Source organism: Poecile atricapillus, chromosome 8, assembly GCF_030490865.1.
Source record: "Poecile atricapillus isolate bPoeAtr1 chromosome 8, bPoeAtr1.hap1, whole genome shotgun sequence".
Lineage (NCBI taxonomy): Eukaryota > Metazoa > Chordata > Aves > Passeriformes > Paridae > Poecile > Poecile atricapillus.
The window spans coordinates 7327166-7350572 of NC_081256.1; the positions used below are offsets into that span (position 1 = coordinate 7327166).

General features: G+C 51.6%; 1 protein-coding gene across 1 annotated transcript in view; it reads right to left on the reverse strand.

The window, feature by feature from the left end:
• EPHB1 (EPH receptor B1) overlaps positions 1 to 22382 on the reverse strand; it is a 77758-nt gene extending 55376 nt beyond the window's left edge. Inside the window, exon 1 of the mRNA XM_058843902.1 lies at positions 22112 to 22382. Coding sequence (XP_058699885.1) covers positions 22112 to 22169 — 58 coding nt within the window. The 5' untranslated portion in view covers positions 22170 to 22382. The remainder of the gene's footprint in view (positions 1 to 22111) is intronic.
• Between the last annotated feature and the right edge of the window lie 1025 nt (positions 22383 to 23407).

A 23407-nucleotide genomic window follows, 5' to 3' on the forward strand; every position in this document is an offset into this window, starting at 1 on the left:
TCTGATGGGTAAAAGGTAATTTTGGCAGGGGCAGATCATGACCAGCGACTCACAGACCACTGACCCAAGAAACACTGACCCAAAAGAAGAGGACGACTGAGCTAATTAGCTCTAATTAGCATGAGAAACAAGATAGTCATTAACGAACAGAAGATAGAATATTAATTAATAAGACAAGATTGTAATCAATAAATGCTAATTCTTTTGATTGCTAAAATGTATAAACAGTAAAAAGCTTTGGTAGTTGGGGTGCTTGAACACCACCAAGAACCCAGGCTTGGGCAACTCTGAAATAAATAATCAATGTCTCTCTCAAGTGTGTAATTATTGGCTTGATGCATACTGGATCCCATATTTGTGAACAACATTTGCACTTCCATGGCTCCATGTTTGCAAAGTAATTTGCAAAGCAAAGGAAAAAGAAGGCTGAGATCTTGACCCCCTAGAGACCATCTCCTGTACAGATCCTGTCCTATCTTGCAAGGGCACTGCCATAGACAAGAAGATCCATAAACGGGCAAAATGGTTAATTTGTGAGTTTTTTGTTAAATACAATAAGATGGTTAAATCCCCGCTTTGAGTTCAAATTCCTGCTGAGTTCACCCAACCCTGTGACTGCAGAGGCACTGGCATCAGAAGGACATGGCTCAGCAACTTCCTAATGACCTCTCCTATTTCCTCTTGGAGGAAATCTTGGTTTTACTTCATTTTCTGGGATGAAAAAATGACCCTGTGACCTTGGTGGGGCATTTATGGCCAGGCTGCTTGGGGCTATGGCTGCTGAGCACCCTCCTTAAACAGGAAAGGGCTCACAGATCCGAAATCCTCACAGAGAAATGGGGAACAAGAAAGAGATTCCAGCACCCACACCTGTAAAATATCCCAAGAGGTCAGGGGACACAGGATCAACACCCCACCTATCCATCACTTGGGATTGGGCAAGGAGGACAGGCAGGGAACGATGCTAACGAGGGGATTAGTGCAGATCAGTGCCTGAGCAGCCTTAATGAGTAGAGAAGCCACATGGACACACTGCACCTCCCCTCCCACTGCCTTGCCCTTCTGCGAGGACCAGTCCTCGTTAATTGGCACAGGCTATTAATTAAACCCCCAGGGGAACATCCTTTCCCTTGTGCCTCTGACATCCAGCACAGCAACGTAGACCACATCGAGTGAACCGTGTCACTTGTCAGCTGGATCAAGAAGTCCCACCATGTCAGGCTCAGTGCCCAAGACACTGCAACCCCCTCCCCTGCCCCAGGCACGCTCCTCCAGCATTTCCCTCCACACCTGCCCACCTGCACATGGGCACAGCAGGTACCTGGGGATGCTCGGTTGTCAGGAGGGAACTCAGCACATTCACTGGGAGAAGTCTCCGGGATCGGAGGCTGCGCTGGCCAGGCTGTGACAGCCCAACCCCTCATTAGGAATAGAGGAGCTCTGCTACCGAGAGCTGAGCTCTCTTGGAGTGAAGAATCTTCAGCTGTATACAGTAGATTTTCTTTAATGGACACATTACTTTAAACTAAGCCTTCGCCATCTGTTCCAGTCCCTAATTATCAATACAAAAACAAACGTCTTCTCACAATTACACTCGTAACAAGTAAAGATGCCAGCAATTAGAATGCACCAGCTTCCCTGTGCCGAGCAGCGCATCCATCTGGGATGGCACTCGTGTGAACCAGGCGGGGAGGACTCGCTGCTGTCCCGGGCTCCCCACACCCTCCTGGGCAAACCTGGTCAGAGACGATGCCTGCGGCAGGATAAGCTGCGCCTCAGAGGAGCGAAGGATGGGCTGGCATCCTTCCAACAGCAAGGAAAAAATAAGTTATTTGGGCGAGAATAGCCTTCATCTCACACCAGCTGATGCCGTCTTGCCAACCACTCTTCCCGCAGGATTGAAGCCTCTTCCAGAAAAACCTTTCTGAACTGCCCAAAATGAAGCAGAACTTATTTCCCGAAACTCCCAGCCTGAAACCCGTATTCCAGACCTCCCAATGGCAGGTTCTAGCCCATCATGCCAGGAGAAGGTGTCACTTTTCCCTAGAAGGGCACAGGGTCTGGCCGCAGGCAGAGACACGCCCAAACTAACCCAACCTGATCTTGACGCTGTTATCTGGAAAGAAAGAGAAACAGCAACAAATTTTCTGCTCAGGGAGACCACAAAGACACTTCTCCAAGTGTATCACTCCTCAGTAACTGCCTCGGGTCCCTCTCCCAAAGCAAGGAACAGCAGCTCTCTCCCTCCTGCAAGAAGATAACGGCAGGAACCAGCCTAAGGCACTCGAAAGCAAATGCTTGGGCATATGTAGAGAGACACAGGCTTGTCTAAGACAACCAGGAGGAAAAAGATAGAAATTAAGCAAAATAAGGAGAGAGGAGGCTTGATAACAACAGATGGGGAGAGGGAGATTTGGAAAGGATGCCAGCTGCTGGAAATAAGCCCCCCAAGATACGTGGGGAGCAGGGAGGTGGGTGCTGATAGCTGAGACTTTGGAGGGAGGGGAGATGGGAGGGCAAGTGAGTGAGGGGTGGGGCAGGGCACACAGTGCTCAGGTCCAGGGGGCAGAGGATGCTCCACAGGTGGGATCCTCAGAGACTCCTCCTGATGTGCCTCAGTAAGTGTCAATGGGTCCACACATCCCTGGGCATGCCCAGCCCCACAGAGTGGTTTTCTAAGGGGAACAATAGAAAGATTTCTTTTCCATAAGGAAAGCTCTATATTTTCCCCTCTATTTCACACTCATAAATGCCAAGCCTGCTTCCTACCTCTTCCTTCCCTTCCGAGAGCTTCAGCAAAATCAGCCCAAGGCAAATGCACAGCTTTGGAAGCTTCTGTCCAAGTTTGGTGACATTACCAGGGAAAGGGAATGACAGGGAAACAGAGCCAAGATGCTTTATTCTCAAGCTTAGTACTAAGTAACATTAACTGCTACTGTACCGCAAGCCTTGCCTTCCCGGGACTATCGTGACTTTAAGCCATGTCCATGTGCAGGTGGCACCATGGCTTCCATCATCACCACTCCATATGCTCATGGTGTGCATCCAATGGAAGGAAAGTCCCACAAGTGCCGGTGGAATAATTGGAATTGAATTCTCCCTGCTACCATAGGTTATAATTTATCCTCCAGTCCACTCTGGTGTGATCTCACCTGCAGCACCATGTCCAGCTTTGGAAGGACATGGGGCTGTTGGAGGGAGTCCAGAGGAGGCCAAGAAGACACCTAGAGGGATGGAGCAGCTCTGCTATGAGGTAAATCTGAGAGAATTGGGACTGTTCAGCCTGGAGAAGAGATGACTCTCATATATTGGTGTTCCAGTAGATAAAATGGCTCCAAGAGAGCTGAAGAGGAACTGTGGAAAAGGGCATGGAGTTACAGCACAAGGGGGAATGGCTTCCCACTGACAGACAGTATATTTCTGTTGGATATTGGGAAGAAATTCTTCCCTGTGAGGGTGCTGAGACCCTGGCACAGGTTGCCCAGGGAAGCTCTGGCTGCCCCATCCCTGAAATCCCAAGGCCAGACTGGATGGGGCTGGGATAGTGGAAGGTACCCCTGACCTTGGCAGGGGGTGGAACAATAGGAGCTTTAGGGTTCTTCCAACCCAAACCATTCTGGGATTCTGGGATTCCATGAAAGCATTCAAGCACACACCAGGAAGTTGCCTGAGTAATTCCAGGTTCCTCTTCATGACCACACTTTTAACCACAAACCCAGGGCTGCCTGTGCAAGTTTTTAATACATCCTGAAGTTTAGACAAGGCTAGGAAAAAGCAGGAACACAAAATCCATACAGCTCTGCCACAGGGATTAAGGCAGCGAGCTGCTGGAGGCACGTCCCACCCAAAATGTCTCTTCTGCTGCAGGACTCTCCATTTGGTTCCTGCTTGGAACTGTGAGGGGAGCGCTGCCGTGCCAGAGCCAGCGGCTGCACAGCAGGAACGCTGTGGCATCTCCCAGATGGTTTAATTACAGCACTGGAGCAGCAGCAAAGATATGAGCAGGATCAGCCTCTCCCCTCCGACAAGAGCTGCTGCTCTTCACAGCTTCCTGAGAGCACTGACTTCCCCAAGCCGCTTCCAGCATCTCTGCGCTTTCAATCAAAAATATTACAGCAACAACTAATTACGTCCCATCATTCCCAGGGCTCTCTGCCTTTAATGGTGCATTTTGCTGCTACAGAACGACGGTGGAACGGCTCTGGAAGTGCATAACGAGCTCTCCCCATCAATCTCCTGCGGGTTCGTTATGAAGGATTACCCACCAAGTAACAAACCCAGACACAGAGGGGGAGGATGCGCTAAACAACAACAAGTCAACACAAAATATCGCCTTCCTGTATTTTAAGGGTCTGTGCACACCTCTCAGGAGAGAGGAGCAGCCAAGCCTGCTCTGCTAAGACATCCCAGCCATTGCCAGCATGAGGAGACCTGTGGTGGCCAAAATACCCCTCACTTCCAGCTGGTAAAGGAAGGAATTTCTATATATGAGGCGAGGACAAGTGTGCTCTGTCAATTTGTGACGGGATGCATTAAGCTGTGGCTGCACAGCACAGTCCTGGCCTCCTCCAGGATCCCCCGTCAGTGCCATGGATTTCAGCGCACAATGAAGATGCATCGCAGCAGGGCAGGCGATAACTTAATGAAGCTCAGATTTGGGGGTGTTTGCTCAGCAACTACAGAACAACTTTATCAATAAAGCGCTGCCTGCTGTGCCGCGGGATGAAACGCTCTAATTGCAAGTGGCAAACACTCCCCACATCAGGATACAGTCAGTTGAAATATGCTGCTTGATGTGCCTGAAAGCACCCAATCAAATACCTGCTTCCGTTTTTGCAAGCATTCATACACATGCATGGCAAGAGAAAAACCCAAACCAAAACCCCAGCCAAAAAAGTTCAGGAGGTGATGCCATGTCAGGACCATATGGACCAAGTCCTGTTTACAACTCTCACGCCACCTCCAGCCCCAGCATCTTCCCTCAGTTTCCAGGCTCTGAAGGGACCTGACCCAGCGTGGGTACGTGATGTTGGGCAAGCTCAGACGAAGCCATACAATCCATTTATCATAATCCTACTGAGAAGAGAGACAGTAAATCAAAGAGACAACCCGCTTGCAAATAAATTACTGAGGGGAGGGAGAGGGGGAGAGGGATAGAAAGGAAGAGAGAGAGAACTGCAGAGGGAGAGATAAGGGAAAGGGAAGGAAATGACAGAGAATTACCCAAAAATGCACACATCACAGGAAAAAAACAAACAAAGGGGATCAAATCAAATGGAAAGATAAGAGAAAAAAAGATAGGGCTTTCAATACCTTTTGTTTTCTAAATTGCAAACCTATTTTAGAAAATTTGGAAACAAGTTTTCAACTATCAGGAACTCATTTGCTCCTGTCAAGACAGAATCAGTTGCTGATACCATACTTTTTTATAATTGCACACAGGCCCTGGATACCCAAAATCCACACACACAGGTCACCGTCCATACATCATCATTTATGGCTTGGCAACTCAAAGTCAAGCAGCAACGAGGGCTGAGGAGAGCACTTTAATGAACACCCCGCCCAAGACAGACCCAGCCATGCCAAGGGCCCATTCAGGGCAGGCAGATGATGTGGTTGTCTTTCAGGAGAACATTTTTCCAGAACAATGTCACTATGCATTTAAATCCCCATCCCTGCTTTCTCGAGGCTGGGTTGCCAGCAAACCTCTCAGAATGCCGCAGCCTGCCCCAGAAATCACCATATGTCAGGCTTGGCATGTAACTCACTTCATCCTCCACAAGATGTGGAAGAGGAACTCAGCCAAGCAGGGATGGGCAGAGGCTCTCCCAGAAACCTTAACCTCCAAAAATCTTTGCGAGACTGCCTCCAAGAAGGTCCGGCTAAGTTGTGGAGAAGCTCTGGTTTGAAGAAAGATTACTCAGGGTGGGCAGAGCACTCATCTGGTCTTCAGCATCCATGAGATCACCCCTCAGGAGCACAGGGCAAAGCAGATGAAGGCTGAAGGTCAGGAGCCTGAGGATACTCTGTCCTGTGTCCATGTAGTCAGGTGGTTCCAGCACAGGCTGGGCACAGCAGCCTCACATCACTGGACTCTTTGGGTGTAGACCAGCTGGCTTGGACACCCATCTCACCAGCCGAGAGAACAAGAAGGATCCAGAACCCCAGCCCATCATACATCCTGGGGCAGCACAGAGTCTTGAGAATAATCCAAACATTGTTGGGTAATGATGCCAACAACTTCCTATTTTCCACTACTTTTCCATAGCTCACATCTTGGTCAACATCCAAGTGCCCACGTGGGCTGCATGTGGTGTGCTCCAGCCAGGTTCAGTGGACGCAAGTAAGCTCACCCACAAGAACATTCTGCCAGGAGCTCCTCTCTTGGGAAAAGGGGAACTTCATCACACTATCAGAAAGCAAGGAACTCCAAAAAGAGATAAAAAATAATAAATACAAGCAGCATGTGAGATTTTGCAGACAAGGGCCATTGAAGCCTAATGAGTTCCATGGAAGTGGGCTCCTTATCAGCTGGGATTCCCTTGGAAATGAGAGCCTCTAAATACAGAACTAGTCATCTGAGAAGATAGAGCTGCCGTAAACATCAATAGCATCTGCAATTACATGTGTTAGGATGAATTACAAGGATACACAGTCTTCATGCCTGGATCCACGAGACCCATGGAATTGCAGGGTATCTCCCAAGTGGGCTCCCATATGTCTTACAGGGGCCACATGCTTGGCTCCAAAGCCAACTTCCAGTGCTGGAGTACAGTGGGTGCACCGAGCTTTGGTGAATTCATGTGTCAGACCTGTCCCCCCCTTTCCCCACAGCTCTCCTTCCCCACTGGATTTATTTTGCCTTACTCCAGGGTAGCACCGCCTGTGAGGAAAACTCTAAAAATCAAAACATTTATCCTGCGTTTCCCTACACGCCATCACATCTTTAGAGATTCAGAATGAGTCACTGTCTTGGACCATGTTCTTCCGGAAAGCTTCACGTTTGCTACAAAAACAGGCGTCTCATGGAGCCCTAAATCTGAAATGCCAGCCCTGCTGTCAGAGAGCCCTTGCGCCTAGAGCTGCACCTGGCACCATCCGGCTCCTATTTACTAGATCTTATTTTAAAATGTCAGAGGGATTCTGCATGAGCCACAAACATGACAGACTGCTCAGAGCAAGCACTGCCAGGGGACTGAAGCTTAGCCCAGGCACAACTGTTCCCAGTGCAGCCAAGGGCTTGGTGTTCCCCCCAGTCACCAACACTTTTCACCCCACCACAGACCAGCTGCAGCCACATTGATCCTCTATTTTTTAATGCAGCTTCTGACACACACTAAAGACTTCTAGGGGGCCAGCCAAAAATTTCATGAGTAACTAAGAACTAAAAAAAATAGCATTTCTGGTCCACCCATGCACAGGGGATCTCAGGGGGAGAAGTGGGAAAGCAGCAGGGTGAGAGTGGAATCACACAGGGATGCTCTGGCTGCGCTGGAGATGACGAGCGATCCGCAGCTGCGGGAGCACAGTCGTCAAGGGGAGGAGGTGGAAATATTGAACCTCAAACGGAGCAAGCTGCAAAAGCGTCGGCTCCTGTGCCGCCCCCCAGCCCGGCGCCGGCCGTGCCGAGCATCGTCTCTCCGGCTTCTGCACCATATGGAGTCAGCTCGCGAGTGCAAACGAGGCAAAGAGCAATAAATCTGTGCCACCACAGCAGCACACGGGGCTGCCGGCAGCACAGGGAAGCCTTCGTCAGGACACGGATGGGATGGCGGAAAGCTCTGCCTGCATCCCTGAGAATGCCTTGGCGGAGAAGCCGATCACCAGTCCCCATCACCATCAGAAATGGACATGGCAAAGCCAACAGGTACATTGGAAAGGGCAAAGCACCCCATCAGCAGACCCTGCTGGGTTCTTTGCTCTGGATGTTCCACATCCAAATGCTCTGGAATTCCCAAAATGCCCTGGAAACTCATCCTGGGCTCTCCCAGCTTTGCCTTTTTTTTTTTTTTTCTTCTCCGCTTTTAGATTTGGACAAAACAATCAGCAGCCAGATCTGTAACTATCCTGCAACCTATCCAAAAAGCTTTCATATCAGTCTGGGCCGCCTTTAGGAAAGTACACACACAGCTGGCCTGGTGAGTGCTTGCTGAGATTTCTAAACATCCATTCAAATGACAGGCCATTGGGGCTGGGTTAAATCCTTGCCCAAATTCCCCAACAACGACCAGCAACTGGAACCACCTTGGAAGATGCTCTTCATCAACAGGGGTCAGGACCCTTCATTGTAGGCTTGTGGTGCATCGTCCAAATGATGCCAGAAGCAGTGGGGAACAGCTGCCTGCCTTCCCAGTTCATGCCAGCACAGAGGCAGCACCAGGGATCCCCCCAGGCCAGGAGCCTCTTCTGTCAGAAGGGAGGAAACACAAGCACTACTCCAAGCCAAACTTAAACCACAAGATTTTGCTCAGCTTCATTCTTAGGCCGAGTTTTTTGGGCAAGCTGCAGTGCCCAGCTGAGCTGCTGCACAGCCACAGCTCCCACAGGCCCTGGGGGTGAGGAAGGGGAGGAGGAAGAGGAGGATGCTGGCAGGAGGTGCCACTTGGCAGCCAGCCTGCCTGGCACACCCCTGCCTCCAGTCCCAGCGCCTGCGCAAGCTGGGAAAAGGCTCCAGCATGAGGACGGCCATCTGCGTGCCGGGATCCGCGCCAAGGCGGGTTCAGGGAGTATTTTTCCCCCTCCTCCTCAGGACAGGCTCCTTTCCCAAATGCTGACTTTACACACGGGTGACACTTCACCAAAAATCTTCAGCACAGTCGCAGGAGGTAACCAAGGAGAAGTCCCCCAGTCAGCCAGCCCAGTCACTGACCAAAGCCCAGGAAGTGCCTGCCATCTGCTGCAGGTGAGGGATGGTCCCGGCACAACCAGAACAGCTCCATTTCATGCAACACCAGCTCTGCTCATTTTTAAAGCATTGCTGGTTGATGATAAAGTTCCCCTGAAGCTCATCTCCATACTCACCTCTTCTCCTGATGACGGTGACCCATCCTCCCTGATTGTGGTTTCCTTGCTGAAATAAATCACTTTAAGTGCACATTGTGCTCCGGGTCTCATTACCGTTCATCATCTTCTGCGCAACGGAGCTGTCATATCCTCACAAACTCTGTCACCTGGGCGACACAGGAGCCATTTGGGAGGGCAGGCAGGTGGGAAGAAAGCGCCCAGAGCTTGACAGGGTACCAGCTTCCCATTCCTCTCATCTGCAGCGTTTGAATAGTGGGCTTGCACCCCTCATGGCATAAAACCAAGAAGGAGCAACACGTGTCCAAGATGGAATTAGTGCACCAAGGTCCCAGACAGATGGTAGCAGGAGTGGCACACGCACCTTGACGACCAAGAGGGTCTTCCTTCAGTGAGTTTTGTCCCTGCAAAAAAACTCCTCCAGAAGAAACGGAAGAAACTCTCTTCCCCCAACTTGGAGTAGAAACATCTAAAGAAGGGAAGGAGGAAGAGCCAGGCATGGGAGCGGCAAGATGGTCACCCATCCTTCTCCAGGCAGCACCACACTGAAGTCCTCATCATTTGAGGATGGGTGCTCCCAGCTCCATGAGGTTGCTCCAGATTAATCCAGAAGAGAAGACTGGGTCATCCTGCACACAGTAAATTAAAAGCTCCTTGCCAAAACCCCAAAAGGACCCACCAGGCAACAGCAACACAAAGGCACCAGTTTCCTGCCACATCACTTTTGAAAGGCAAACACTCAGAAAGAGAGAAAGGGAGTGATTAAGGCTGCTGCTAATCTTGGAGTGCTCACAAAGATGGGTCTGCTGGGCTTTTATCAACGACAGAGTGTAGGTACTACCAGCCCCCAGTGGTCCCATGAAAGCTGGGACCAGCCTGGAATGAAAGGCCAACTCACACAGCCAGGAAGGTGCTGCTCACCCGTAGCCATGCTGCCAATGCCTGCATCACTGTGCATCAGCACAGCTCCCTGGGGAAAGAGGCTGTTTCCTGGCCTGATGTTTGGGAGGGTGCAAAGCTTTGGGTTTCCCACCAGGTACTCAACACCTACAAAAATCCTGGAGCGCAGCTGTGGAGAAGACACACTGCTGTCACACCTGCCACAACATTCACACTTGTCTAAAACTCTACACTTCACTCATCCCATCACACCTTCACAGGAAAACACCCCTCACTGCTCTGGTGACCACAGCAAGAGAAGACCCCCAGAAATATAAGTAGGAGAAAAACCCCACAGATGCAGAAGATCCCCAGAGACGCAGGAGAAGACCCCCAGACACATCATCCATCACTGCCAGGAAGGATTCCCCAGGTGGTCCCTGGGGCTCTGCTCAGCTCTCCCAGCATCCCACCCCACCATCCCAAGCATCCTGCTGCAGCCTGGAGACCCCTGTGCCCCCTCCTCGCCCAGGGCACTCGCACACATGTTCACACACGCCGGCACGGAGTGGGAGGGGAAGCCAGGCTGCAGGAATAACACAGGCACACAAACAAAAGAGCACAAGCCATTAATCTGGGTGAACCAGAGGAAATGAAATCATTATGTCTGCAGCTACAACATCCCGAGGAACAAATTTCCTGCCTGGATAATAAATGGATTCTTTTGTTTCACGTTGGCCCCAATCACATGACTCTCTTGGCCTATTCCTCATCCAAAACATCTTGCTGTATAAATACCCAGACGGGTTTGAATTTCAGCTGCTAAAAATATGTTTTAATTATAATAATATATAATAATAATAATAACAAAAAAAAAAATAAAAATCTGGATCTACAGGCTCCCCTTGCCTCCTAAACAACCTCTGAAGGCTTTCCAGCAGGCAGGCAAGCAAACAAAAAGTCCCAAATTGCCAAAAACAGCTGAACAGCACAAATGAAGCCTTTAAAAAATGACTGAGGCACCTGAAAGCAGCTCCAGGTTAATGCTTGCAATAAATAATCCCTGACAGAAGAAAAATGATGGGTGCATGAAGATTTGAAGCACCGATGGCCCAGAAGTATCTCCTAAGTACCTCCCAGAAGCAGGATGGGACCAAAGACACGTGGCATATCAATGACAGCTCCAGCCTTGGGGCTCTGCAGGTTTGCTTCTGAGCCAGGTTTTCTTCTGGTGGCTCACTAGGGTTTGGGATTTATCCATTGGATGGATGGGGGAAATGCAAGATCTGGCCTCCTCTGGCTTGGCAAGATGCTCCTCAGCTGCAGGAGTCTCCAGGGATGCAGACCTTGAAGAGAGCTGCATGAATGACTGCTTCCAACCGTTCCTTTAATCTGCAACTCCATCACATCACTCACTTAAAACCACTTTTGCATCTAATTGCATATTTTGCTTCTGCTTTCAGCTTCCTTTTGCTCGCCTTCCCAGCTTCACCAACACATTGCAAGCACCGCAACAAGTTTCAAAACAAGACACGGTTTTGAAGCCAAACATCAAAGCGCCTTGGTGCACGAAGTCTAAATTGTTTGGATGTCAAAGACAGACCTCCACGCAGGGGAACAAGCTCAAAAATTCCCTCCAGCTAGCAGGCAGCCATGGGCAGAAGATCAAACCAAGCCCACCATACTCAACCACAGCTCTTACTCAGAGTTGGACTTGTTCTCCATCACCCCAAACATCCCAGCACCCAATGACTTCTCTTCAATTTCACACAAACACACACACACAGAGGAAACCCCTGGTACATCACACTAGCAGAACCTCAATTTCGATTTCCTTTGAGGGTCATCTTTAATTCCAAATATATTTTGGATGCTGGGGAAAGCGTCCAAGAACAGCTGCTGCCTCATTTCTGTCACTTATCGCCACTGTTACTTCAAGGAAGGGGAGGGGGGGGAAAAGGAAAAAAAAAAAACAGCGCTTGGAAACTAAATATTTACACACCCACACAGGCTAATCCCAGCAGATCCAAGGGTGGGAAGCCTATTTAAAAAACATCCCTAATTACTTTCCCATTTTAAAGAGAATAATCTGGCCATTAGCTCGAATGCTTTACTTAAGTAATCACTTATTTTTCAAGAGGAATAATCTGCTGGCGTGTGCACAGACAGGACAGGGGACTGAGACACAATTTTTATACCCTTTCCTCAGGTACAGCTGCTGACAGCCAAGTGGCACGGAGGGGTTGAAGGAACCGAGGGGAGTCAGGAAGTCAACACATGCCACCCTTGGGAAGCCACCCCTGGAACATGGACAGAGCCACCTCATGCTCTGACACCTCGCCAGTCCCTGGATTGCACCACATTGTTGGGGAAAGAGGGGGGCTCTCAAGGCAACATGGGAAAGAAAAATGGGAACAGACCCCAAACACCTCAAAAGGCAATTGATCCCCTCACAACAATGCTCTGACAAACACCCCCGTGCCTCCCGGCAGTGCCAGGAGCAGGGAAACACAGCAGGTTGATACTGCAAAATACTGATTTATCAAGAGCATCTTTCAGTCCCTTTTTGCTGATGTATTAACAAAACATTCTCTTATCAGAAAATAAAGTGGTTTCTGCTGGAAAAAAATGTCAGTAATCCAGACATGTGGATGTATTGAAGGATTCTCAAAGTTCCCCTTGTAACAGCAAAGCAAAGAGCAGCAATTTGCTAATTGGCAACAGCAGCTATGCTGCTCAAGGACAGGGCTGGAAACCTGAGGATGGGCAGAAGTTTGATTATAAGACACGCACGGTGGATCATTTAGAAAGATAAAACCACGCTCGCTCTGCCGCAGCCAGCTATTAAAAGTGGAGAATGTTATTTCAGGTAATAAAGAGCAGGACCTGAGGACCAGCCTGGGAATTCAAATTTACAACTTGTATCAAATTCATCTGCTGTAAAACTCCACCTAGTTTATAAGTTTCTCACCAACTTCATAAAACATGTTTTATTATTATTGTTTTCTGACTCTCCTGCCTTAATAAAATTCCTCTCCCAGCCTGTGTGGGTGTTGCATTATAAACATTTGCACTTTGATTCATTCAAGACTGCAGAAAGCTTTCAAGGTAACCTATTAGGAATACCTTAAATGGTTCAAAGACATCCCAGTTTCCCCTGAACGCCACAAAGCTTTAAAGAACAAAATAAAAACGTGCCTTGCTGCAAACCACCTCCAAAAATCTGCTGGGCTGGTGACTCAGGAGATGGGAGTGACCATGCAGGCTGGAGAGGAGCGGCCCAGAGTGGGAAAACAGAGGAGTTATCAGGGCACAGGGTGAGGTGGGCACCCACTCATCACTCCCCAAGCCCCATCGCCAGGGAGCTGGAGAGATTTATTAACAAAAGATAAGATTATCTTGGGAATGATGTGAGTGCATCCCACTGGTAGGAGGCAGCCAGACCATTTTTGGGGATGCTGCCGATTGGTTCCCACTGGTGGGAGGCAGCTGGACTGTTTTCAGGGATGCTGCCAAGTGGTTCCCACTGGTGGGAGGCAGCCAGACCATCTTCCCACAAGTTAAAGACCCAACCATGCAAAAAGCAGGGATTTCCTCATCCCTGATCAGCCCTGGCAAGCAGAGCCCAGCAAAGAAAACGAAAAAAAACAAAGCAGATCTGGAGAGGGCTGGAAGCAGCAGAACCTCTCTCAAAGCAGCTCCTTTTCTTCAGCCACAGCCCACTGAAGTTAAGAGCAGCTTTCCATGGCTTTGAGCAGGCTCTGGAGCCAGGCTCTGAGCAGCCTCCCTCCTGCGGGCGCGCAGCAGCGCCGCCAGCGCAGCGAAAACCCACGCACGGCATGAGAATAAAAGCTGAGTTTAGAAGGATACTGAACACCCTTAGCTCGTGTCCTTACAGCTCCCAGCAGCCACCTCCTCTCCTCCAGCAAGTCGGCTGCAGCATCCAGGGGTTGGGGGGCACTGCCAGCCCATGGACAGAGCTTGGCAGGGCTCGACCTGAGCTGGGTCCAAAGAAAAAGGCACTTTAATGCCTTTAATTCCTGCTTTTCTCCACTTGACTGAGCAACAGGGAGGCTACCTGGCACAATGCGCATGGCTCAAGGAGCCACACATCCCTCCCCAGGAAACACAGTACAGAACTGATCCTCTTTTATTTCATTAAACCAGAAATGACCACTTACAGTCCATCTCTGGTCACAATAACATCATTGTATGTGACTTCACAGTGCCTCTGTTGAGAGCCTGATGGGCTCATACGTCTTAGACCCCCACCAGCAATTTCAACTCAAGGAGCAAAGCACAGGCAGTAAAGGCCACAGATCTCCAGGAGATTCACCCACTTGTGTAGAGCTTCACTCTGGAAAGCTTCAGCCAAACTCCACAAGCTGGGGAAGAGATCTGTGCTCCAAGTTCACTTGCAGCCAGGTTATGCTCATAATTTCCAGGACTAAATAAAAACTGCTTAAATAATAATCACAGCAGAAGAGCAGGGATGGAGTGGCCACATGGTAAGGGCAAACACAGCTATGGAGCAGCCTCTCCAGCTCCATGGGTACATCATGGGAGGGAAAGGTCCTGGACTAGTCAAAACCATCACAGGAAACACTTCTGACAGTACAATTGTGACAATTTTGTTACTTCCAAACACATTTGTTTCAAATGAAAAGCAAACCCAGCACCAAACGGAGCACCCCAAGAACATCCCACTCGTGCTCTCTCCCTGCATGTCCATCCCGTTCCTTGGGCATTTGGAAATAAGAAGCTACAGAATTTTGGTGAAAACACCAAGGTCAGCCCCAGACTGTCTCCAGTACGTCAGGCTGTGTCCCTCTCAGTTCCCCCCGTTCAGAGGGCAGAGAATGCCCAGTGAGCCCAGAGCAGCCCCCCACAGCCAGCCCCATTCTCCTCCAACCCCCTGAGAACAGGGTTTCCCTTTTAACTCCTCTACTGAGTTCCCAGTTTTCCCGGGGAAGATGTAATTCACACCCCTCTGCCTGTTCCATGGTGATTTAATGTCTTTTGAGCAAAATGCAATTATCCTCATATCAACAGGGCCCTAGTGAGGATGATAATGAGCCGGCTCCAACCCCGCAGCTACGGAAGTGGTTGAAGCAAGCAGAGGCCTCGAGTAATCAAAGGCCCGTCCCTGGCCTCTGATTGCTGGAAAAGAAATGAGAAACCTCCATAAAACTTCAAACACTGCCATTCCCTGCTCCATCCCTCCACCCGTGGTGTGGGTTTTAGCACCAGGAGAGGAACAACCAACAACAGCTGCGGGTACCCCCAGCTTCATCACAGCCGGCTGCATTTTGGGTGTCACCTGCCAGGTCACCCCACAGCAGAGAGCGAGCACAGGGACACTGACCTGCTGATCCAAGCACACACAGCAGCCCTGTTTGCCCAGGTTTTGGGGCTCAAGGAGAAGCAGCCCACACCCTGAGTTGAAGGCGACTTGCCCTGCCCCAGGACACACAAATAAAAGCATCCCACTGCTCCACCCTGCAAAGAAAATAGAGAAAGGGAGGGAAAGACTTGGACATGCAACAGGTCCTGAGCTTTGCAAGATTTCAGAGGCTTCCTGGGAGACAGCAGAGCCAGAAGCACGAAGCATCCAGTGGGCTAAGCTTCCCATCCTCTCATAAAAACAATATATAGTCAGGCCAAGACACCAAAACCCAGCCATGCTTGGAGCAATCCAAGGAAAATGTTTTGAATTATCCAAATTATCAAAATTATCAAAATGGTTTGAATTATCCAAAGCTTGGTTCCCAGTTGCTGCTGGGATGTGGCACAAGGGTTACCAGTGCATTGGAGAAGCAGGTGGGATGAGAGAAGGGCTTTTGAGGAGAAATCATCATAAAACAATCCTTTGAAGTCGTGATTAAACCCCCATCAAGGATGGCAGGAAACAGCTTGCAAGTGAAGATTTCCACAGCCTCTTACCTATTCCCACACTCCACTTTTACTCATTGCATAACAAATTAAAGCTTCATCAGCTCCAGCCACCAGTAACCCTGACTGGATGCCTCCCCAGATAAGAAACATTTCCTTCACTAACTAATGAGCACATACCTGGGACATTTATTAATGCCTAATTATTTGGCCTGGATATTGCCAAATAATAAATAAATAAATAAATGAAATCCTAGAATCCCAGAATGGTTTGGATTGGGAGAGACCCACAAGATCATTTTGTCCCTGCCCTGCCTTGGGCAGGGACAACTTCCACCAGATCTTAGTAATAACCTAAATAACCTTAATATTGTTAAAAATCACCAAGATTAACTTAATACCACTTTTTTTTTTTCTCCCCCCACCCAGAAAGACCCGGAAAGGACTCATCCTGCTTATTAAGACTGAGAAGAGGAAAAAAAGCAAATTAACACTCATCAATTAACTAAAACCAATCTTAACCCTCACCTCCTCCAAACAACTGCTTGCCATGACCATCCATTGTGACATAAGCGCACAGTACAGAGATGTCAACCATGGGATGGCTCTGGGACTCTCCTCCTCCCAAACCAAGAGTATCCTTGGTTTAAGTTGGAATAAGTGAGGCTGAAGGACACTCATCTTCCTTGTCCAGGGCTCAGCACAAGCCCCTTCCCCTTTGAACTGCTGCCTCTGATTTTTCACCGTGGGGCTCCCAGCAGGAACTTATTAAAGCCAGACCAAAGCACGTCTTGCTTTAATAGTAATTAGGTCACCCTGGGTTGTGGGCTTAGCAGGCAAAACTATAATTATTTAGAAACATCAAGTTTAAATGCCGAAGAATCTTAATGGAGCTGAGCTAATTAACCAATTTCAACTAAGTAACTGATTAGCTTAAAAAGAAAAAAAAGATAAATCAATGATCATAGACAACAACATTTTCTTTTAACAGCCTTTCTTGCAGCAATTCTCAATTGCACAAACTGAGCCCAACAACCCCTGCTAACCAAATATTATTGTAATTAAATATTCAACAGAAAGCCTCTTCAATTATTCAAAAGACTGATAACACTTGGTTCTAATTGGGGTGGTGGGAGAGGTTTCCAGAAGCAGCGACTGCGTGCACCATCCAGCTCTGGTCGCTGACGCAAACCCACGGGTCATGGCATCAGCACAGGGCACCCCTCCCATGCCTGGAAACAACCTGGGGGCAGACAGATGAAAACAGACCAGATGGTGCACAGGCTTTCTGGATTCCTGTTATTAGACCAAAAATTTAGGGGACTAATGGCCAGTTTCCAGGTTTCACACCGTTTTCCAGTGGTAGCTTTATTCCCCTGACAGAGGGCTGGGATGAAAAGCAGGCCCTGGTGTATCATTATAATTCACTAAGCAGCATTACCATAGGAAATTACAAATTAGCTTTTCAGCAAAGGATACGGACATATTTAGATTAGCAATAGAGAAACTACAGAACCTTCCAGCCCATTCATCAAAGCTCTTGTAGCTCCAACTTTCAGGGAAATGAAACAATAATAAATATTGAGCAGGGAAAGTTAATCTCCCCTGAACGTACTTTAATAATTCAAAAGTTGTGAGAAATAAATAAATAGAGCACAGATCCTTTTGTGCCTGCGAAACACGTGTCCTGTTATTCTCACTATTTCCCATGATGTGACTTGGTGGGAAAATGGATGGTGACCAAAATAAAAGAGCTCCAAAACCTTAGCTGTGGCTGTGAGAAACATTTACAGGGAAGGAGGGAGCCCATCCACACTTTCCACTTATCTGGAAAGCCATGGAGCTAATTTGGGCAAGAATTTGCTCCCACTGTCCCCAAGGAAAGGGCTGTGCTGTCTTTACCTGCTGTCTGCATCCACTCTGTGCCCATTCCCTTCCCTGCACACTCCCAGGCAGCCTCTCAAGCTGCTCACTTTTGGAATGACTGTGGGTTTATCCCTAAAAGCTGAACAATGCAATAACCAGCTCAGGGTCCAGGGGCCACCCAAGGTCACAGCTCTCTCCTGACACTACTCTGGCATCACTCCATCCCCTTCTGCACCCTTCTACTCCCACACTAACCTGGGACGCCTGTTCACTCCAACCTCCTACCATTCCAGATGAGGAGATGCCTTCCCAAATTGCCACCCAGCCAACATCCAACCTTAATATTTGCCTTGGCCAAGTATTGATGCGTGCAACCCTTGAGAGCTCTGTTTGCAGCAGAACAAGGTCAAATTGAAATGTGCTTTCAAATCTTAATGAATATCTGGGGGAAGCGTTCCCTCCCGCAACCCCAAGTATTTACCCAGCCTTGCTGTGCTGTTAAATGACTCCTCACACCAACACTGTCTGTTTAGAGGGAACAAAGCACCACCTTTGGACAGCCTTACACAGTTTTGGGAGTTCCTGCAGGATGCCCTTTCCATGTGTGCTAAGCTCAGGGAGAGCTGGCTGGACTCAGCCAGCGCAGTGCACACACACCACGAGAGCCTCAGCCTTGCTCTGAGCACCACTTCCACCAGCCTCATCCCACAGCACTCCCACTGCACCAGGACTGGGTCTCCGAGACTTTGCTGACCTGACTAGCATCGAGTTACCCACTGCCCAAAGCATCATTTCCCCTTCTTCATCAAATCTGAACATTTCTTTAGCTTACAGAACCCATCTCTGCTAGAAACATCTATTATTCAGCACCATAGCCTGGATCCAGATCCAGACAAACATATTTGGCCTCTTTCATCATCAAACATCCTATTTTCTCCTGATTTCTAAGGCAAATGGAAGGGTTTTATTCTGTCCTGTTGTGGTGTCAGGAGCTTCACCCAGGATGGGTGAGAGGACACCTGGCAAACCCTCTGGCAGCTCATGCCACAGTAGACAGGGCCACTTAACACATGGGAGAACAAGCAGCACTCCAATATCCAAAAGAACAGAAAAACATAGTCCCCACCTTCTCCATGAGCAGAGCTACCAGGAATTAGTGGGGGGGAAAAAAAAAAAAAAAAAAAAAAAAAAAAAAAAAAAAAAGCAGCAACATAAGCACCTGCAATGTCAGGCCCCTTTTCTATGACTTGACAAAACACTTTCCCTTCAGGCTGACAGGATCTGGATTCACTCATCATGCCAAGAATAAGGGTTTTCCCCTTAGGGCTTTCTTTTTTCCCCTCAGTTAGTTTGAGCAAAGAAAGCAAGAGTAAACGGACAGCTGAATAGTAGCACTTGCAAATTCCCATGAAGGTTACCATCTGCATTTACAAATTCCCTCCTGAGGACTTATTTCTAGCTTCTCCTTGAGAAGGGCTGAGCTCGGGGCGGAGCAGCTGGGCCAGAGGTGGGAGCCCACAGGGCTGAGGGAAGGGAGGCTCTCAGCCTGCTCGGCACAGGCACCGCTCCGGCGCCTGGCGGAAGCGCAGGAAGCCCGAAGGATGCCTGCAACAGATGTGTGCATCCCGAGCCAAGAGGGAGGAGAGCGGGAGGCCAGGCATGGAGCAGGAGCCAGGGATGTCACTCTCCAGTCAAACCCCATCCCTGCTCCTCTCCCAGGTGACAGTTCTGAAGCCGGTGGATAAGCAGGGGAAGAAAAACTAAGCTGGATTCACCTGCCCCAAGGAGGGCTTTCCACTTCCCTCCTGTGCTCTGCTTATCGTGATGCTGCAAGCAGAGAGAGAAAAACCTGGATTTTAAAAGAGCAGGTGCGAGGCAGGGAGATGCTGGAGAGGCGAGCAGGCCAGGCAGGAGAAACAGAGTACGTGGAGGAGCTGCACCAAAATGGTCATCAGCCTCATCTGACCTACCAACAGCTCCAACCCGAGTTAAAACACGTAACATCAGTCCATTACCACCCTTTCTATATGCTAAGTGGATTGTATTTGGTTCAGCTAACAGAGAGAGAGCACACCAGCAGCTCCTGAGTGATTGCAGGGTGTGGGGGAGACAGAGTATTTGGTGCTGTCATCTTCTCACATCCTTCCTCCTCTTCACAAGCCACAAAAAAAAATTTAAAATTACTACAAACGTCCAGGTGTCCAGCAAAAAGGGGTCAGCTAAGCCACAGGATTTAGTAAAAAATTAAGGAACCATTAAAAAAGTCAGATAAGTGGCTATTACATCCAGGTTTGCGTGCTGCAGGCAATGAGTTAGCAAGGTTTCATGGAGAATAACGAGGGTGGTTTGGAGGCAGCCTGCACCCTGACCCCAGCTGCATCCTCCTCCCACTCCAGCCGGGTCCAGGCCCCCAGACGCCTCCCCTAACATCACGGAAAAAAGACTTTTTGTCTCGTTGGCTGATTTGGGATGCAGGGAGCTATCCCTGGCTCAGCTGCTCCTGCAGCCCAGGGCAGAGCAAAGCGCCAGCCGCGGCTTTGCCGTGCTGTCAGAGAGGGCTGCCGACTAATCCAGCCTCGCCGATGTTCCAGGGGAAAAGCCAGACCCCAGGGCAAGGCAGGTCCTAGGAGATGCTCCAGATCCATTAGAGAAAACCATGTTTCAATCTAGCAAATTCAACCTCTGTATCAAAAGATTCAGTAAGACTTAAATAAACCACATAAAAAGGCATTTTCTTTATTATGACCACATAATCAGACTTTCGCCTTAACTCCAAATCAGATTTGATTGCTCTACCTCAGAAATTCCCCATCCAAAATTTTCCCTGAAATCTGAGATCTCTCCTAGGATACTACTTTACTATCCAAGCAACTTCCTCAGCAGAGTAGAAATTATCACCCCTCCTCAACAGGTTCGGTCCTGGGCAGGGACACCGACTCTGCCAGCGCTCCCGGGGAGAGCTGAGGAACACCCTGAGGAACACCCAGGAGTGCCTTCAGACCAGGAGGGAGCCGAAGTCTCCCATCCAGCCGCAATTCCAGCAGTGCCTCAAGCCGCTGACGCTGCAAACGCCGGCGAGCGAAACGCTGCTAACAGGTCTCGTCTTTTCGTGCGCGGCTTCGCCACCGAGCAAACGCGCGCTCGGTGCATCACGCATGGCACCAGCACTCCCACCTCCAGGTATTCCTACAGAGATGTCATGAGGCACCCCAAGAAATACGAAAAGCAAACACGCGTGTCAGCCAAAAGCCAGCGGAAAGGGGATGCTGCATCAAGCGGGCCTGCCCGCCACGATCCAGCAGCCGTGCTTGAGAGCAGAGCGGAGCTGCGGCCAAATCCCACCGGAGCAGCATTCCAGCTCCTGAACCAGCTCCTCGCTGCCCGAAGCTGAGCCAGTCTCCTGCCATCTCTGACAAGCTTCCAGTTCAGCCACAACCCTACTCACATGAAAACCCACCGTGGAGGGCCAGCCCCACGCCGGCCGGCAGCGGGTTGAGACCCTGAGCATCATCTCCCCCACCTGCGCCTCTCGCTGCTCACAACCGAGGGGCTGCACCTCATCCCCTGCGCGCAGCCACCGCTCCAGCGCTCGGCAGCCCCTGCCACGAGCTGCTGCTGTACCGCCAAGAAAGGTGGCAGCGGCAAAATAAAGAGAAAAAATAATCGAAACAATACTTCAGGAGCCATGCCGGGCACGGAGCAGCGACACAGCACCAAGGCTGGGGTGAGCTGGCTGTCCCACCAGGCCCACCGACCGGAGCCCGGGTCTCGGCTGCAGGCACCTTCCCGCTGCCCAGCAAATTCCACGACCAAGCGGGAGACGGGGAAAAGATCCCAGCCTACTGGCACGAACCGTGCTGAGAGGACGAGCACGAACCTGCTCCGTGGCACCATGGCTCGACCAAGCGTCCCCCGGCTCAGTTCATCCCCGGAAACAGAGACCACCTGCCCACGGCTCCTGGCGCATCCATCCTCCGCCGGGGCTGGGAGAGGGAGGGTTGGCAGAGGCGGCTCCGCGCACCGCCACGGCCCCCGGAGGCGGCCCCACCACGGCCCCGGGGACCAGAGGGGACCCAGACGGGGCTCCGAAAATGGCCCCACCTCGGCCCCAGGGACCAGAGGGGACCTCGGAGGTGACCCCACCGCGGCCCCGTGCCGAGCTCCGCAGGGAAGGGGAGCCGAGCCGGAACTCGCCCCACGGGGATGCGGGTGGGTTCCCTCCTCCAGCCCCGGCCACCTCCCGAGGGCACGGGCTGCCAGCACCGCCCGCGGGCCAGGTAACCCGGGCTGGCACAGGAGGCCGGGGCCACGGGGCCGGGATCCAGCCCCGTGCCGGTGCCTTACGGCGGGGGAGTCGCTCCTCGCCTGCTCCCCAGCTGCAGACGCCGCGGGCGGCGCGGGGACCCTCGGCTCAGCATCCCACCCGCTCCCGGTAGTCCCGGTCGCCGCTCACCTTCCACGGCGGCCGCGGCGGCGGCCAGGCAGAGCAGCACCACCAGATCCGCAGCCATCGCCTCCTCGGGCCCCGCAGGCGTCAGCCGCTACCGGCGGGCGGCCGTGAGCGGGCATGGGGGGTGAGTCCGCGGGCCGGGCGGCTCCGGGGCAGGGCGGGCCGGGGCCGCGGACGGGACGGGCCGGTGGCAGTGCCGGTGCCGCTGCCCGCCCGCCCGGGTCACATCGCCGCCGCGAGTGGCGCGCGCGGCCACGCCGCCGCCGGCCCCCGCCGCCGCCCGGCCCCGCCCCCGCCGCCGCCCCACCAATCCCCGCGCCCGCTTGGCCACGCCCCCGCCGCAGCCTCGCCAATCCCCGCGCCGCGCCCCGCCTCGGCCACGCCCCCGCCCGCCGCGCGCGCCCGTACGAAGGGGGACGGCGCCCCCTGGCGGCCCAAAGACGCCCCCTCAGGCCGCGTCTCCCCTCAGCGGGACCCGCGACGGGGCGGACCCGGCCCCGCAGAGCCGGGACGCGGCAGGGGACGGGCGGGGACAGCGGCGGGGACGCGGCAGCGGGATCTCATTGCCGCAGTCCCGCTCCCCTCTCTCACCCCCGAAAGGAATCTGGAGCGAACGGTCAGCCCTACGGAGACGTGGCCCCTCTGCCCAGCCGCCTCCGGCGTGTCCGCTCCCCTCACGCTCAGACACTGCCGCCTCAAGGGTCGGACACAACGCGGGGCCCCCTCAGCCTCCTGCCTTCTCCACCGCGCTCACCCTTCACTGGGTATCGCTCCGGGCGCCGCGGCCAGATGGGCACTGGGGAGCAGCGGCCTCTCTCGGGGAACACCGGGATGCTCAGCACCCCTCAGCAGCAGCCCCGTCACTGCCAGCCCAGGGCCGTGCCCTGGTACCCACAAGCCCAGCCAGAAGCGATCTACGTCCACGGCCTCCAAAAAGAACCATCCACAAGGACGCTCGCACCGTCCCGCTCTCCCTGGTCAGCCTTGGCAGGGCTCTGCATCCCGCCACATCTCCGTTCCCCACCCGACAGCAAAGCCGACCCCGGCCCTCCTCCTCAGGGATCCGCGCAGCCGAGCACACGCGGGTTACGGGAAACAGCGCGGGCAGGGCAGGCAGCGAGGGCTCATTCCGGTCACGGCCGCTCGCCTGCCACCAAGGTGGGACCAGAAGCCCTGCAGAGACACCGAACGCTGGAAAATCGTCAGCTTTTCAGGGAGGGAGCGTGCAAAAAACAGTCAGTGGTGCCACGGGAACAAGAGTTTTCCTTTTGCGGTTGTGCAAAATACATTTTCAAACAG